Source organism: Thermothielavioides terrestris, chromosome 2, assembly GCF_000226115.1.
Source record: "Thermothielavioides terrestris NRRL 8126 chromosome 2, complete sequence".
Taxonomy (NCBI): Eukaryota; Fungi; Ascomycota; class Sordariomycetes; order Sordariales; family Chaetomiaceae; genus Thermothielavioides; species Thermothielavioides terrestris.
In genome coordinates this window covers 5157249-5173219 of record NC_016458.1, presented here as the reverse complement: position 1 = coordinate 5173219, position 15971 = coordinate 5157249, and the positions used below count along the sequence as shown (strand labels likewise).

The 15971-nt window shown below is 62.2% G+C and overlaps 5 protein-coding genes across 5 annotated transcripts; 3 read left to right on the top strand and 2 right to left on the bottom strand.

The window, feature by feature from the left end:
* Window positions 1-540: 540 nt before the first annotated feature.
* Window positions 541-6255, top strand: THITE_35447 (polyketide synthase; the record flags this gene model as incomplete). Its single annotated transcript, XM_003652533.1, has 5 exons — window positions 541-938; window positions 1015-2434; window positions 2494-4869; window positions 4939-5778; window positions 5866-6255. 5 exons carry the CDS (start codon window positions 541-543, stop codon window positions 6253-6255), a joined length of 5424 nt encoding a protein of 1807 aa, XP_003652581.1.
* A 1933-nt stretch (window positions 6256-8188) lies between these two features.
* THITE_2143847 (uncharacterized protein) lies at window positions 8189-8872 on the top strand (the record flags this gene model as incomplete). Its single annotated transcript, XM_003652532.1, has 2 exons — window positions 8189-8797; window positions 8855-8872. 2 exons carry the CDS (start codon window positions 8189-8191, stop codon window positions 8870-8872), a joined length of 627 nt encoding a protein of 208 aa, XP_003652580.1.
* A 1603-nt stretch (window positions 8873-10475) lies between these two features.
* THITE_2170247 (uncharacterized protein) lies at window positions 10476-12323 on the bottom strand. Its single transcript, XM_003652531.1, has 5 exons — window positions 11602-12323; window positions 11379-11531; window positions 11061-11305; window positions 10877-10986; window positions 10476-10823 (listed from the first exon to the last, which is right to left on the bottom strand). Exons 1-5 carry the CDS (start codon window positions 12043-12045, stop codon window positions 10792-10794), a joined length of 984 nt encoding a protein of 327 aa, XP_003652579.1. The 5' UTR covers window positions 12046-12323; the 3' UTR covers window positions 10476-10791.
* Window positions 12324-12711: 388 nt separating this feature from the next.
* On the top strand, window positions 12712-13749 carry THITE_2114216 (uncharacterized protein). The gene has a single exon (XM_003652530.1). The coding sequence runs from the start codon at window positions 12993-12995 to the stop codon at window positions 13632-13634; it is 642 nt and encodes a 213-aa protein (XP_003652578.1). The 5' UTR covers window positions 12712-12992; the 3' UTR covers window positions 13635-13749.
* On the bottom strand, window positions 13750-15929 carry THITE_2114213 (uncharacterized protein). Its single transcript, XM_003652529.1, has 4 exons — window positions 15488-15929; window positions 15243-15384; window positions 15148-15179; window positions 13750-15059 (listed from the first exon to the last, which is right to left on the bottom strand). The coding sequence occupies exons 1-4, from the start codon at window positions 15670-15672 to the stop codon at window positions 14135-14137; spliced, it is 1284 nt and encodes a 427-aa protein (XP_003652577.1). The 5' UTR covers window positions 15673-15929; the 3' UTR covers window positions 13750-14134.
* Window positions 15930-15971: the final 42 nt, after the last annotated feature.

Here is a 15971-nt window from a genome sequence, read left to right as displayed (position 1 = left end):
GCCACGGAGCGGTGAGCTTAAGGCTCGGCGGTGATTACTCCGATACGCTGCTCTGAGGCGCAGGCCATACTGCCCGAAATGGTCCCCCCCTCCCCCCCCCCTCTTTCTGTGCCTATCTCAGCCGTCTCGGACTGTCGGCATTGCCACGGATTCACGGGTCGGCTCGGACATGAGCCCCTTTCCGCGCCTAGGGCTCGGTCGGACTTGCCACCTGCCAAGGTGGCAGTGAACGCCTCGTGAGGCTGCCCGAGCAACGACCGTCGTCGCGCGCCAGCTACGGGGTACTCGGTGGATAGAGATCGAGCCCTGTAAGCTGGCTGGGCTGCTGGATACCGGGCTGAAGAGATAAATGCAAGGCAAGATTTCAGATATCTGTCACGCATATCACCGCCGTGAAGCAGATGATGTGACCTGAACCTCCTCGTCGTCGGCCTGCGCTATCGCATGTCGTGTCGTGCTGTGCTGCACTGAGTTCAACCCTTTTCCCCCCTGCCTCCTTTTCAGGTGGCCATTCAACGTGACCTCCAGGCGCCCAAAGTCATGACGTCCTCCGAATCCGTCGATGCCAGTGTCATCGACACGCCGGTCGACTTCGCCAGGTCGCCGAGGCTAACGGGCACGTCCAGCCCGCAGCAGCCCAGCACCAAGGTCGCCTTCTTCGGCACCGACTTCCCCAATGACGACGTGCTGCAGCTTCTGCGCAAGCTGCACATCTGCACCCAGGACAGACGGTATCCGGTCGTGACACGATTCATCGACGAAGTCAACCGGGCCATCCGCGATGAGGTTAGGCAGCTTCCGGGAGAGCTGAGGTCGTTGATGCCGCATTTTCAGAGCGTGCTGCACCTCTGGGAAGACACGAAGCTGCGCCAGGGCCCGCTGGGCGGGTCGGTGGATGGGACGCTTCTGTGTGTGCTGCAGCTGGCGTCCTTCATTGGGTGAGTGAAACCCCCTGCCGGCCCAGGTTGTCCTTCGTGCTTCGTTGTTACTGACATCTGCGGCGCTCTCAACTAGGCACTTTGAGGAACATCCTGAGAGCTATGTCTTCCAGCCCGGGGACACCATTCTCACCGGACTGGGCACAGGCCTGTTCGCAGCCGCGGCAGTCGCCCTCGCGCCGACGGTGGGCGATCTGCCGCTCCCCGCCGTCCAGGTCGTGCGCATCGCCTTCCGCATGGGTGTCATGGTCCATCATGTCTCGCAGAACTTCCAGCCGCGCTTCCTCACCGGATCCGCTCCGCCCGAGCCCTGGGCCTACGTGCTGCCCGACGCCACGGCCGACGAGGTGCAGCGGGAGCTGGACGCGTTCCAGAAGGACATGCCCGACAGCAGCCGGGTGTACGTGAGCGCCATCAGCCAAACCTCGGCCGAGTGCGTCACCGTGAGCGGACCGCCCGCCCGCCTGAAGCAGCTGTTCCGCGAGGCCGACTACTTCCGCGACCGCCGCTCCGTCTCCCTCTCCGTGTTTGCCGGCCTGTGTCACGCGCCGCACATCTACTCGGCCCGCCATGTGGCCAAGGTGGTGCGCACCAGCTTGCTCGCAGAGCTGGAGCAGAATCCCCAGCATATCCCGCGCCTTCCCGTTATCTCGTCGAGCACCGGCCGGGAGTTCGAGGCGGCCTCGGTCTCGCAGCTGTTCGAAGGCATCGTGCGGGAGATTCTCACGTGCGCCAACCAGTGGCACAAGGTGGTCCAGGCGGTCGTCTCGCGGGTCCGCGCCCAAGCGGCCCCTGAATGCCAATTCATCACCTTCCATAACTCCGTTCCCCTTCACGAACTGGTCTCGGCCCTCCGCTCGGAGCTCAGCGGGGTGGACGTGGCCATCGAAGACGCCATGGCATGGGTTGCCAACTCGACCCCGCCGTCGAAGGGGCCGAGGGGACCCGCCCAGGCCAAGATCGCGATCGTCGGTATGTCCTGCAGGATGCCGGGCGGCGCCACCGACACGGAGAAATTCTGGTCGCTCCTGGAGCAAGGCCTCGACGTCCACAGGACGATCCCGCCCGACAGGTTCGACGTGGAGACGCACGCCGACCCGACCGGCAAGCGCATGAACGCTTCGCTGACCCCCTACGGCTGCTTCATCGATGAGCCCGGCCTCTTCGACGCGCCCTTCTTCAACATGTCCCCCCGCGAGGCGCAGCAGACCGATCCCATGCAGCGACTGGCCTTGGTGACGGCCTACGAGGCCCTCGAGCAGGCCGGCGTCGTGTGCAACCGGACGGCCGCCACAAATGCCCACCGCATCGGCACCTTCTACGCCCAGGCCAGCGATGACTACCGCGAGATCAACACCGCGCAGGAGATCCGGAACTACTTCATTTCGGGCGGATGCCGTGCGTTTGGACCGGGGCGCATCAACTACTTCTTCAAGTTCTCCGGCCCCAGCTACAGCATCGATACTGCGTGCTCGTCGGGGTTGGCAACGATTCAGGTATGTGCACCTTGTTAGCTGCGCACACGCGGAAATTCAATCTGACTGACCGACCGCAGGCCGCTTGCACGGCCCTCTGGAACGGCGAGGTGGACACGGCCATTGCTGGCGGAGTGAACGTCCTGACCAACCCTGACGCGTTCGCCGGGCTCAGCATCGACCACTTCCTTTCCAAAACGCCCAACGCGTGTAAGGCGTGGGACTCGGAGGCCGACGGCTACTGCCGCGGCGATGGCATCGCGTCCGTGGTCATGAAACGGCTCGAAGACGCCGAGGCTGACAACGACAACATCCTCGGCGTGATCCTGGGAGCTGCTACCAACCATTCGGCCGAGGCCGTCTCCCTCACGCACCCCCACGCCGGTGCCCAGGCCTACCTCTTCCGACAGGTGCTGAACAGCGCCGGCGTCGACCCTCTCGACGTGAGCTATGTCGAGATGCACGGCACGGGCACGCAGGCCGGCGACAGGGAAGAAATCCAGTCCGTCTGCCAGGTCTATGCTCCGCTCACGAGCACGAAGCGGCGCCGGCCGGACCAGCCGCTGGTCATCGGGACGGTCAAGGCCAACGTGGGCCACGGAGAGGCCGTCGCCGGGACAACAGCGCTCGTCAAGGTCCTCCTCATGCTCCAGAAGGGCATGATCCCGCGCCACGTGGGCATCAAGAACAGCCTCAACCCGACCTTCCCCAAGGACCTGGACAAGCGGAACCTCCACATCCCCTACACCCAGCAGCCGTGGTCACGCAGCCCCGCCAGGAAGCGCATCGCTGCCATCAACAACTTCGGCGCCGCCGGCGGCAATACTCACGTCGTGCTGGAAGAGGGCCCCATCCGCGAGCCCAAGGGCGTCGACCCTCGCCGCACGCACGTCGTGACCGTGTCCGCGAAGAGCAAGGTGTCGCTCAAGGGGAATCTGGAGCGTCTGATTGCGTACCTGGATGCCGGAGATGTGTCCCTGCCCAGCCTTTCCTACACCACAACGGCTCGGCGCCTTCACCACAACCAGCGCGTGGCCGTCGCAGCGACCGACGTGGCCCAGCTGCGGAAGATGCTCTCGTCGTATCTCGAGAGCGACTCGCACAAAACGATCCCTGCGACGGGCCCGCCCCCGGTGGCGTTTGCCTTCACCGGCCAGGGCGCGTCCCACCGCTCGATGGACCTCGACCTGTTCCGCCACTGCCCCGGATTCCGCCAGGACATCGAGGAGCTGGACGATATCTGCCAGCATCAGGGGTTCCCGTCGTTCATCCCCGCGATCGACGGAAGCCACCCGCAGGATCACAAACACTCGCCCGTCGTGACCCAGCTGGCCCTCGTCTGCACCGAGATCGCGGTCGCCAGATACTGGGAGTCGCTGGGCGTCAAGGCGGACATCGTCGTGGGGCACAGCCTGGGCGAGTACGCAGCGCTCTGCGTGGCGGGGGTGCTCTCCGCGAGCGACGCCATCTTCCTCGCCGGGACGCGGGCCACCATGCTGGAGCAGAAGTGCACGGCGGGCAGCCACAAGATGCTCGCCGTGAAGGCGTCGCGCGAGCAGATCGCCGAGGTGCTCGGCAAGGATGCCCAGAGCCCGGCCTACGAGATTGCGTGCCTCAACGGGCCCAAGGACACGGTCCTGAGCGGCCCGCGCGACAACATCGACGTCCTCTGCGGCACGCTGCAGGCGGCCGGGTACAAGTGCGTCAGCCTGGACGTCGACTTCGCCTTCCACTCGGCGCAGACCGACCCCATCCTGGACGCCTTCGAAGAGGTCGGCCGGACCGGCGTGGTGTTCCAGTCGCCCGAGGTGCCCGTGATCTCGCCGCTGCTCGGCAAGGTCGTGTTCGACGACAGGACGCTGAACGCGAACTACGTCCGGCGGGCGACGCGCGAGGCCGTCGACTTCCGCGGCGCCCTCGAGAGCGCGCTCAGGACTTCGTCGATCGACGGCCAGACGGCCTGGATCGAGATTGGGCCCCACCCCGTCTGCGTCAACTTCGTCCAGACCACGCTGCCGTCCGTGGCCGCCGCCGTCCCGTCCCTCCGCCGGGGCGAGGACAACTATTCGACCCTGGCCGGCAGCCTCGCGACGCTGCACTGTGCCGGCGTGGAGATCAACTGGGACGCCTTCCACAAGCCCTTCGAGCCGGCGCTCCGGCTCCTGGACCTGCCGGCGTACGCCTGGAACGAGAAGAACTATTGGATTCCGTACAACGGCGACTGGGCCCTGACCAAGGGCAACACGTTCTACGACGCGGAAAAGGCGCTGCTCAAGGCGGCGTCGGCCAAGCCGGCGCCTCCCGCTGGCCCGAGGACGGCGGGCGTGCAGAATATCGTCGAGGAGGAAATCCAGGGGTCGACCGGTCGCGTGGTCATGCAGTCCGACCTCATGCACCCCGAGCTCTTTGCTGCGGCATGGGGCCACAAGATGAACAACTGTGGCGTGGTGACATCGGTACGTCCGGTCTCTCAGCAGAGGTCAATATCGTGGAGCTCCTACCTGCTAACCACTGTTGCGATCTAGTCCATCCATGCCGACATTGCGATCACCCTTGGGCAATACCTGCTCAAGAAGATGCGACCCGACGCGGCGGACTGGCGGGCCAATGTCGTCGATCTGGTCGTCACCGAGGGGCTGATTGCCAACCAAGACACGACCAAGCCCCAGCTCATCCAGGTCTCGCTCACGATCGACGACAGCGGCTCGGGCGCCCCAACCGGCCGCCTGGAGTGGCACAACGCCGGGCAGGACGGGCACGTCAGCAGCGAGGAGCCCCCCTTCGCCACGGCCGCGCTCACGTTCGGCACCGCGGCCGAGTGGCTCACCTCGTGGATCCCCTACAAGCACCTGGTGCTGGGCCGCATCCAGGCGCTGCGGGAGCTCGCCGAGCGCGGCGTGGCCAACAAGTTCTCGAGCGCCATGGCATACCGGCTCTTCGCGAACAGCCTGGTCGACTACGCGCCCAAGTACCGCGGCATGCAGTCGGTGGTGCTGCACGGGCTCGAGGCGGTGGCCGACGTCGAGCTGGTGGCCGACCGGGCGGGCACCTGGACGGTGCCGCCGCACTGGATCGACAGCGTGGCCCACCTGGCGGGCTTCGTCATGAACGTGTCGGACGCGGTCGACAACCAGGCCAAGTTCTGCGTCACGCCGGGCTTCCGCTCGATGCGCTTCGCCAGGGACCTCGTCGCCGGCGGCAGGTACCAGTCCTACGTCCACATGATCCCCACCGAGGCCGACCCCAACGTCTACCTCGGCGACGTCTACATCCTGCAGAACGACACCATCGTCGGCCTGGTCGAGGCCATCAAGTTCCGCGCGTACCCGCGCATGCTGCTGAACCGCTTCTTCTCGCCGCGCGACGTGCACCCCATCACCCACGGCGGCGGTGCCACCGAGCCCGCAGCAGCCGCACCAAAGAAGGCACCAGCACCAGCACCAGCGAAGAAGGACCCAGCTCCCGTGTCAGTAGCCCCAGCGCGTCCCGCGGAGCCCGCTCGCGCAACCATCCCAGCACCCATTCCCACTCCCACTCCTACCCCGGCACCCACTCCCGCCCCGGCACCTGCCCCAGCCCCCGCCGCCGCACCGGCCCCCGGGGAAAGCAGCAACAGCACAGCAGCCAAGGCGCTAGCACTGGTAGCGCGCGAGACGGCGCTGGACGCGGCGGAGCTGCGCGACGAGGCCAGCTTCGCCAACCTGGGCGTGGACAGCCTGATGAGCCTGGTGCTGGCGGAGAAGTTCCGCGAGGAGCTCGGCGTGGTCATGAGCGGCAGCCTGTTCCTCGAGTACCCCACCGTCGGGGACCTGCGGCGGTGGTTGGTGGAGTACTACAGCTGAACGGCTGGGTTTGGTTTGGGGTCTGCTGAGGCCTAGCTAGGGTGGAGGAGGTGGGTGGGGTGTGGAAGGGGGTTATTAGAGAGAGAGAGGGAAACAGAGAGAGAGAGACAAATCGTTGGAGGTTCCTAGATTGGTCGTTTTTCTGTTTGGATAGCTCGTTTAGGTGCTTCGTGTTGTTAGGTTATCAAGGTTGAATGCAGTGTATTGTGTTTTCGCTACGGCGTGAATATCGATGTGAACGCAGTCTGCGAGTTGAAGGGTCGGCGAGTCGCTCAGCTTGTGTGGTCCCTGCTGAAACTAGGAGTAAGACCTCCAAACCTTTCGCCCGCAACTCGAAATTTCTGTCGAGCGACTCGAGCATCGGAAAATTCCAAGGTCCGGTTTACAAGCCCACTGATGACGGTCACCGTAAACTTCATGCCGGTTCCGGAACAGCAACGGACATTGCCACCATCGCAGGGGAGAGAGTCCCTGCCCAAGATAGCGGAGCTACGCTCTCATCTAATGGATATGCTGTGCTGATGTTTGATTATCCGAAGCGGATCCCGTCTACACATCGAGGACTGCTGGCCTCGTCTCGTTCGCCACCCGGTTGCTTCCGACCGCACCGGCGGCTCGCCCGAGCTGCGTCAATTCCGTTCTGCATCGAATCCATTGAACAAAAAGAGGTCATCATTTCAGACCCCGAGCTTAACGCTTAACGCAAACGCCTACGGTAAGGTGTTCCGCTCCTTCGTCAACTTTCCTCAACAAGTGGGAGCGTGTTCCTCAGGGGGTTCGCAAGAAAGGGGAAACACCCGGGCATCGTTCTGTTGAAACCACTGCGCTAGAAACTATTCTTACTGGCACACTTGTGGCTCCGTTCTTAACTATTTTCCAAACACGTCTGAGGGACGAACGGTGTTGAATTACCCAGGTGCTCAACAGCGGCAGTTTCAGGATGCTCAGGGAATTGCTGGACTCGATCGGACTACTAGTTACTTAACTCCGGGCCTGTTTGTTCACTGCGTCTGAGAGACCTGCATAGGATAGGTCATGTTGGAACCTCTACGCGGAAGCGAGCAATCGATGCTATCGCCATCTGAGCACATCAACAGCAATGTGTTCAGCCGTGTAGTTGTGTGTTGGGAAGGAAGATTGTGGAAGAGAGGGCACCTGTTGGGCTCCAGTTGGGCTCCCGGTCTCAGGGGCTGGTGGATCCAGACTATGGCGATCCGTCAACTAATGGCCCGATGGGCTGGGCTGCGCCGAACCAATCCTTCGGGTCTGAGAGGTCAGCTCCGTCCTCCAGTTCGGACCGGCTCCGCGGAGACAGGGGTAAGCTGTGGGCCAGCTCGGACTTGATGCATGATCGCGACAGGGGTGTTGAGTGCGATGCGAGGGGGAAAGAAGAGGCTGACGGCCTGGAAAGCGAGCATGCATGGTGCAAGCATAGTGTAACGCGAAGCACGGTGATAAGCCTTGGGCCGGGGCCGGCTGGGACGCGGGGGGCGGCGCAAGGGATGCGGGGGGACGGCGCAGGGGACGCGGGCGACTCTGTTCAACCCGCCGCCGCTTGCCAATCGCTGGGCCGGATTTACACGAATTCACCGAGGCCGGCTCGGCCCTCGGGGTCAACAGCTTACTTCAAGCAGGGACGGGACGGAGCTTAGAGCTTAGTCAGAGCGGACGGACATAAGGCAGAACAAAGCGCGAGAACCCGATTGCGAACGGGAAGCAACCTATGCACCTGCCCGTCTCTGCTGACACAGGATCCCGTGCCGTCATAAGAAATACGGAATCTGGACACGAACCGTTAATTCAAGCACTTCAATAACCAAGCTTGTCCTGCCCTTCCCTCCTTGTCCCTTGCCGCTGAGTAAGGTTGACATCGAACATCGGTATTTTTCAAAACAACAGCCGAGCGCACCGCAATCCATCTTGATTACCCAACATGGCGACAGACAAGGCTTTCAAGGTCGGCATAATCATCGGCAGCCGGCGGGTCGTGCGGGTCGGCCCGCAGATCGCCAGCTTCGTGCACGACATCATCAAGAACGCCGAGGAAAAGGCCGCGTCGCCGCGGCGGACCGTCACGTTCGACGTGGTCGACCTCAAGGCGGTCGACCTGCCCTTCTTCGACGAGCCGGGCATCCCGCAGCGGATCCAGTCGGCGGACGGGTACGCGCACGAGCACACGCGCGCGTGGTCGCGGCGGGTGGCGGCGCTCGACGCCTTCGTGTTCGTCACGCCGCAGCGCAACTGGAGCTTCCCCGCCGAGCTCAAGAACGCCCTCGACTTCCTGTTCCACGAGTGGGCCGGCAAGCCAGCCATGATCGTCAGCTACGGCGGCCACGGCGGCCACCAGTGCGCCGAGCAGCTGCGCGCCGTCCTGCGCGCCATGCGCGTGCGCGTCACCGAGAAGTCGGTCGGCTTCGCCTTCCCCGACCCCGACTTCCGCACCAAGTGCTTCAACGGGCAGGAGCTCGGCCTGGACGCGAGCAACGATGCGGGGCCGTGGGCTGCCCAGAGGAGCGAGGTTGTCTCGGCCTGGGACGAGCTGGTGAAGGCGTTGGAAGAGGGCCCTGAGAGCAAAGCATAGCCTGAGAGCACATTTCAGCTTATTCCTGAATATTAATGATACCTGTTTTGTTGCTCCGCCCATGGAGATATTCAGGTTACGGAGCCTCATTCCGCCGACATCATATCCGACACCTTTGCTTGGCTCATAATCTCATTCACAAGTGAGCCTCAAGTACCTAGTTAATCAATCGCGGGACCACTACGGTTGTGTAACAGCTTAGCAGGGCCGCCATTGGTTTTGCGCAGGATTCCTAACGCTACTTGGGAGGTCATATCTCCTGGGTTTAAACGAATAGATTCTCACGCACTCCTGGGTACACATCGCTGCTTAGGTCCTCCCCTTCAGCCACGGCACACACACACATCCATCATCTAGGCAACAGCGGCCACCATCGTCGTCGGCTTCGTCTCCTGCTCCTCCACGGCCGGCTTCGCTTCCTTCCTGTTCAGGCCCAAGTCGCAGCGCACCAGCCTGGCGGCGAGGCGTCTGCCTTGCGAAAAGATCAGAATACTGGGATACAGCCCGTCATTCCTTACCCGTTTTTGTCAGTCGCGGGTTGTGCTGAAATCCCGGGGCCCGTTTTATTTTAGACCCATAATAGTTGTCATACTGCAACATGTGTCAGCCTCTTGAAGCTCTATGTGATCGTAAGCTAAGGAATTCTCTTGTCAAGACTGGCTGAACTATCCCAGAATTTTTGAACGGAATGTCTCCATCCTGTTGACGTCCTGTCCCTGCCATTGTCTGGCGTATGTTTCAACTTCCCAGTCATGAGCAGCCTGGCGGTCTGAAAGATGTGTGGTCGGCGTCGGGGCAATACGCTGAGGTAGATGGATGCAGCGGGGGAAGTAACCCCATGTCCAGAGACTGAGATGGGCCCGGATGATCCCACATTGCCCGGCTGGGGCATGCCTCAGACAGTCTTCCCCGCCACCCGCGGGCTAAGGACGAGGTTAGGATGCTTCTTTGCAGGCGACGGCACCTTTCCATGGCTCGGCGCCGAAGGGTAGGCTCAAGAAAAGTGGAAGACGAGGCAACTCAGACAAGCGTCAGAGAGCAGGCCAATCGGCAGATGCATAATAAACACACCAGCTCGGCGATCGCGGAGAGAAAGGCATTGCACTACATTACCGGCTACCGAAGAGGACCACGTCTTGGGTTCTCGTCTGGGTGGTATGCCGACCTGTTTGTGCGAAGAGCGAGCGCCGCTTGAGGAATGCCACTGGCACACCCACTTCCCCTCGATCGAGAGATATATGCACGCCGCAAGCAACCCGCCCGATCCGGCATCGCAAGACGTAGACAGGATCCGACCAGCCCTGCTCGATTCGCCGCCCAACGGCCGCCTCTTCCTCTTTGGCCACACCAACCGATCCCAAACCCGCTGAGATGAGCGCATCCAGCTCGCTGAGCGGTACGAAGTGAACAATAAGATCACGGACCTGACGGCCATCACTGTGGGGCTGGGCACGGCCTCCCGGGTGCCCGGGGTGGGCCAGGTGCGGCGGAAGGGGGAGTTGCGCGGGGCGGTAAGAGGGCGTTGAGGATGGTAAGGGGTGGAGGGGAGGTTGATGGTGGTGCTGGATGCCTTGGTTTTGCAGGAGAGAGACAGAAGGGGGTTGAGTGAAAAGGGTGTTGGTTGACATGGCTGTGTGTTGGGACAGACAGCTGATTGTTCCACTCCGGAGTAATTTAATAGCCAAGAGGATTTTGAATCTCAAAATCAAGGTGATTCTGCTGCGGAGAAATACAGATACAGAAAGCCATACTACACGCTATTCCTACCGATTCCTATCGCTGGAACAGACGCTGGTCGGGCTTTCTGATGTAGCTATCGAGACAGCCATTTCGGTAACAGCAGTATTGATTGTGGTGCCCGCCTCATCTTCTCGTGATCTCATTCAACGTGCACCTAAGCCCTTCGCACAAGGCAAATATCTCTCCTTCTGTCACGCCATCCGGCTGGAGCGCAATCATTGCAGGAACGTGGCAGGCACCTCAGGTCCTGATTGCAACCGTCAGCAAAGAACACAAAATTTTGCTCCGTTAACCACTCACCCCAAACATGCAAGTTATCCGGCGCGGCCTTGGTGTGGTGCGTGGGTTCCCGCATATCCAGCAGGTCGCCGTCGACGTAGTGCTCCATGATGAAGCCCGAGGGGTCGAACCTGGGTGGGTTCCCGTCAGTCAGCACAGCACACTCCCTTAACCCCGTGGTGTTTGTTGGAGGGCGCCAACGTACCAGTAATCAAAGATTTGGCTCCCCATGACGTGCCGTCCGACACCCCAGCAGTTGGTGTACCCCTGGTGACGCAGCCAGTCGTGGCCCAGCACTTGGGCGTCGAAGTCGTGCGTCTCGAACGACGAGTGGTGGACGTGCATCTTGGGGCCCTCGAAGAAGAAGAAGCAGTGGTGGTCGACCAGCTCGTCGCCGCGGTCGAGCCGGAAGAAAACGGTGTTGTTGACGCCCTGCTCGGTGTGCACAAGCTGTGGCGGCCTCGGTGTCAGCAGGAGCAAGAGTTGCGTCCGTGGTCGACATGATGAGAATGGGCGGGCTCACCTCGCTCGGGAAGAAGTTGAAGTAGGTCGTGTAGAACTCAAAGCACTTGGCGAAGTTGGTTACGCACATGCCGAAGTGACCCAGCTTGTGCACCGGCGCGGGCCGCTTCTTGAAGCGCTGGAACTGGTTCGGGCCGCGGTTCTTCTCGGTGGGCTGGAAGCTGGGTCAGCAGGGGGGCCACTGGGAGCCACGAGCGGAGAGCCGGGGTCCACGGGTGGCTCACGTAGTTGAACTTGAGAAGCGGGAACCCTGGATCCTCCAATGCAACTGGCGTCTGGCCGTGTACGAGATGGAAGGGAAAGCCGTCGACGGGGTCGTAGAAGGTCACGCGCTTGCCACCGCCCGGGACGTCCTTCATCTCGTGCACCTCGGTTGGCCTGCACTCCTTGGGGAGGATCTTGGTTGCGTGGACCAGGTCCTCCTCCGACTCGACGACGAAGGCCGCTCCGCCGAACTCGGTCTTGTCCGCCGCCTCGATGGCGAGGGCGAACGGCTCGGTGCCATATCCCCGGTAGAAGGTGGTCTTGCCGATCTGGGCCGTCTCGACAAAGCCAAAGTCCAGCGCAAACTTCTTCGCCGCCTCGGCGTTCTCGTGCTTGTACCAGACGTGGGCGATGCGCACCAGCTGGATCTTCTTGATCGGGTTTGATGGTGTTCCCGCCGCCATGGTGTGGTCGCTGTGCGGTCGTGTGCCTGCGGTGAGTGAGAGCGAACTGAGTTCGATTCCTGCAATCAGGGGCAAGTTCAAGCGGCCGGTGGCTGCGAGTGTAACTTTGTTGCTGGAAACGCGCGTAGTTCAAGGTCTGTTCTGTTCATCGTCTCTTAAAGCAGCAGCCCGCCCAAGGACAGCTTCTCCAAGGCGGGCGGGGCATATATCTGGAGTCCGTTCTCCGTCCCATCCGTTCCAGGGCACCGGGGAGCTCCTGCCACGCGGGGCAGCGGTGGGGTAAAGCGACGGGTTGGGTGACGCAGGCACGGCAATTTTCATGGGACGAGCGCCCGTGATTGCCAGCACGTCCGTGTATCCGATCGAGCTACGGCAGTTGGCCCATGAATTGACGGTCCACCCAATCAATGGTGGGCACCGGATAATCCCCAGCAGCCACCATACCCGTGATCAGTCGATTCATGGTCCAACGCCGCGATTCGATTGCGCTACTCCGCACACCCACCTAACAGCCTGTTTAAAGCTGCTTGGCTGGCGGGCGCGAAAGAGGAATAAATCCAGAGATCCCACGGTGTAACGTTATTGTATCCTTTGTGCCTCAAACTCCCGCATCGGATGGTGGAGGTGCTTCTTCGGGGATGAATCGGCGAGTCCTGGCTGCAGGGAGGGGCAATGATGGCTGGAGCTGGCAGAAGCGGCTCAGAACGTGCAGCCAAACTGCAGGTGAATGATGGAGGAGGTCGGTATATTTAACCCTAACCCGATGCAACAGTGGGAAGTGCTCCGACATCCGACACCGTCGGAGGGAACACCACCGACCCCCTGTCAACCGCTTTTCCACGTCTCTCGCAGCACGTTCGACGCCGCGTCGCAGCGCGCCGCACCTGCAGTGACCGCCACCCCACCAGCCATACCCCCCGTCTCCGGAGTCCAGACCAGCGACCCCCATGGCGAAGAGCAAGAAACCGGCGGCGTCCACCACGCCGTCTTCGCCGAGCGCCGCCCCCGCCTGGCTGCACGACGGCCTGCCCCTGCCGCGCCTGATCGTACTCGACCTCGACTACACGCTGTGGCCCTTCTACTCGGACATCCACATCGCGCCGCCGATCCGGCCGGTGCCGAACGCGCACCCGCCGACGCTGGCCGACCGCAACGGCGAGCACTTCGCGCTGTACCCGGACGCGCCGCACATCCTGCGCCTGCTCTCGTCGCTGCCGCCCGCCCGCCTCCGCCTCGCCGTGGCCAGCAAGTCGCCTGTCGGCGACCTGTGCCGGGACGTGCTCAAGCAGCTGCGCCTGCCGCCGCCCCTGGGCGACGCCGGCGGCGGCGCCGACAAGGGCGTCAAGCGGGCCATCGACGCCTTTGATGCGGGGCTGGAGATCTACGAGGGCTCCAAGATCAGGCATTTCGAGGTGCTGGCCAAGCGGACCGGCATACCGTACGGGCAGATGCTGTTCTTTGACGACGAGCGGCCGAACCTCGAGGTCGAGAGTCTGGGCGTCACGATGAGGTTGGTTCGGGACGGGCTGACGTGGGAGGAGCTCGAGAAGGGGATAGAGCAGTGGCGGGTGAATCAGGGCGTGGCGTGAGGGCTGGGCAGGAAATGGTTAGATAGACCGGAAGGATACATGCGGGACAGGCGTTCAGGTGTAATGGGAAGGGTTTGTCTGTATTGACTGGGGAGTTGAGAGGTGACGGTGACGGTACAAAAGACCTGGCGGTAGAGCACGCCTTCCCTTTGCCGGGGGCAGTTGCGCGACTCGGCTGGGCCTGCGCACTGTCGACAGGTACGCGAATTGCACCGTAGAGCGATGGCGGGCAAGATGGGAGCCATTTGCCACAGCTTCCAAGAGGAACTCGCTGTTGCTCAGTGGTAAAATCGCATATCCAGCCATTTCTCTCCTATTATTACCCCAGAGATCTCCCGGCATGCATCACCCTCATTTCGCCGCTTGAAAGGTATCAGATTATCCCCAGAACATGACCAACAATGTAGAGGTCCATGACCCACGCCAAACACATCCAAGCCGTCTATGCCAACACCCGTCAAACACCCGCCAGCCGTCCCAACAACCCAACCCGAAACACCTCACGCGGAAACAGCCGCAGCCTTCTCCTCCTCCTTCCGGTCCTCGACGGCCACCTTCTCCTCAATCTCGCTCACCACCCTGTCGTCGACGACAGACAGGCTTTGCACCCCGTCGACAGCAGCTTCCACAGCAGGATCCGCAGCAGCCGCCGGCGGGGAGGTCGCCGCCCTGCCAGCTTCCGGGACGCCGTTCGCCTCCTCCGCCGGGAACGCGACCGAGATACTGCAGACGCGCTCCCGCCTCAGCTTGCCGTCCTTACTCCCGACCGCGATGCAGGCCAGCCGCTTCCCGCCGTCCACGGGCACCCAGTACGCCGGGCCCTCGGGGAAATCCGTATAACCGTTCTCCCAGCTCAGCTTCTCCCTGATCTTTGGATCCACGTTGGGGCGGTCGAAGAACTCAAAATCCAGCTCGCCGCCGTACTGCTTGGGGATGTTGCGGGGCTCGATGAAGGCCTCGAGCGTCGGCTTGACCTCGCTGGCGCTCAGGACGAAGATCTTGGACACGGTGATGGGGTCGAACCAGCGCTTGATCCAGCCCCAGACGGTGCTGAAGAAGTAGGGCGCGCCGATGATGAAGATGCGGTCGAGCGTCTCCGGGTAGTGCGCCGTGGCCAGCGTCGACGCCGCCTGCATGTGCGACTTGAGGTTCCAGAACATGCGCAGCGACACCTGCGACACGTCCACGATGTTGGTGCTCAGCGTGATGGGCGTGCGCGCGTGCTCGCGGTCCGTCATCTCCGTGCACAGCGGCTGCGCGAACCGCGTCAGGTTCTCGTACAGCGCGAACAGCCGCAGCAGCCGTTGCGGCGTGGAGCCGTCCGTTTGCGCCTGGCTGACGTTGGTCGACTCGGCCGACTTTTCGTATGTCGAGACTGTCTTGGAGTCGAGGTGGCGGATTTGGAAGAGATAGAGGGGGATGCCTCTGCGGAAGGAGGAAGGACACGTCAGTGGACGGTTCGGAAGGAAAAAACAGTTAGGTCGGGCAGGCCGGGGAAGTTGTCTGTACTGACCTCCTGTCTCTCCGCCCCGTCCATTGGGGATACTATGCAACGCACAGAGTCAGCCCAGACGTTGTCGTGCTAGCCCGCCCACTCAGGTTCCATACCAAACGCCTCGTCTGCTCATATGCATCCACATCTATTGTGTCGTACAGCACCTCGAGCTGGTTCGCCTTGCGCCAGTCCTCAGTGTCCTTGAACTGCGCATAGGCGTCTTTGACCACCCATTTCCGCGCCCGCAGGAAGCGCCTGCGCACGAATGTAAACACCCCGCCGTTAGCATGCCATCTGCATACGGGGGGAAACAAACACCAGCAGGGGAGAGTCGGCGGGGGGTTGCGCAGCTCCTTACAGCAGCGTCTGGTCATCATGCGAGGGCGGCGGCCCGGGGCGATACATGCCCTTCTCTTCGAGGAAGAGCTTGAACGACTTGAGCCTGTTCTCCTCGTCCGCGGTGAGGTGACCCAAGTGGCCGTGCGGGTAGCCGAAATCATGGCCACCCACGCTCAGCACCCTCTCCGCCGGCGAATCGGCCATCGTCGGTTCCTGCGCAGCGCAAGTGCGGGGATTAAGTATCGGAGCAAACAGGAATCTAGGATATTATGCGCCAGTCAACCCGTCCGGGCCGATAAGAGCCGAGGAGACAGCTCGTGGAAGCTGCCAGCGACAGAGCGCCGGCGATACGCTAACAACAAATGGTGTTTTGGAGCTGCCGGGAAAGCCGCTCACCAAAGCTTCGGCGTCCAGGAATCAGTGAGCTCCGGACCTCGGGGCCCCGATGGTCCCGAAATGAAAGACAAGGCCCCACAGAATCCTACCTCAGCACCAACGAGATG

What these genes read in the sequence shown, in the direction of transcription:
- THITE_2170247 (XM_003652531.1), bottom strand. Translation starts at nt 12,045, where the DNA reads ATGGCGGCGGGAACACCATCAAACCCGATCAAGAAGATCCAGCTGGTG. An exon ending in CGCTTCTCAAGTTCAACTAC is followed by an intron (nt 11,532 to 11,601) that starts GTGAGCCACCCG and finishes CCCAGCTTCCAG; the next exon opens with CCCACCGAGAAGAACCGCGG. An exon ending in AGCCAAATCTTTGATTACTG is followed by an intron (nt 10,987 to 11,060) that starts GTACGTTGGCGC and finishes GAACCCACCCAG; the next exon opens with GTTCGACCCCTCGGGCTTCA.
- THITE_2114216 (XM_003652530.1), top strand. Translation starts at nt 12,993, where the DNA reads ATGGCGAAGAGCAAGAAACCGGCGGCGTCCACCACGCCGTCTTCGCCG.
- THITE_2114213 (XM_003652529.1), bottom strand. Translation starts at nt 15,672, where the DNA reads ATGGCCGATTCGCCGGCGGAGAGGGTGCTGAGCGTGGGTGGCCATGAT. An exon ending in CATGATGACCAGACGCTGCT is followed by an intron (nt 15,385 to 15,487) that starts GTAAGGAGCTGC and finishes ATTCGTGCGCAG; the next exon opens with GCGCTTCCTGCGGGCGCGGA. An exon ending in ACGGGGCGGAGAGACAGGAG is followed by an intron (nt 15,060 to 15,147) that starts GTCAGTACAGAC and finishes CTCCTTCCGCAG; the next exon opens with AGGCATCCCCCTCTATCTCT.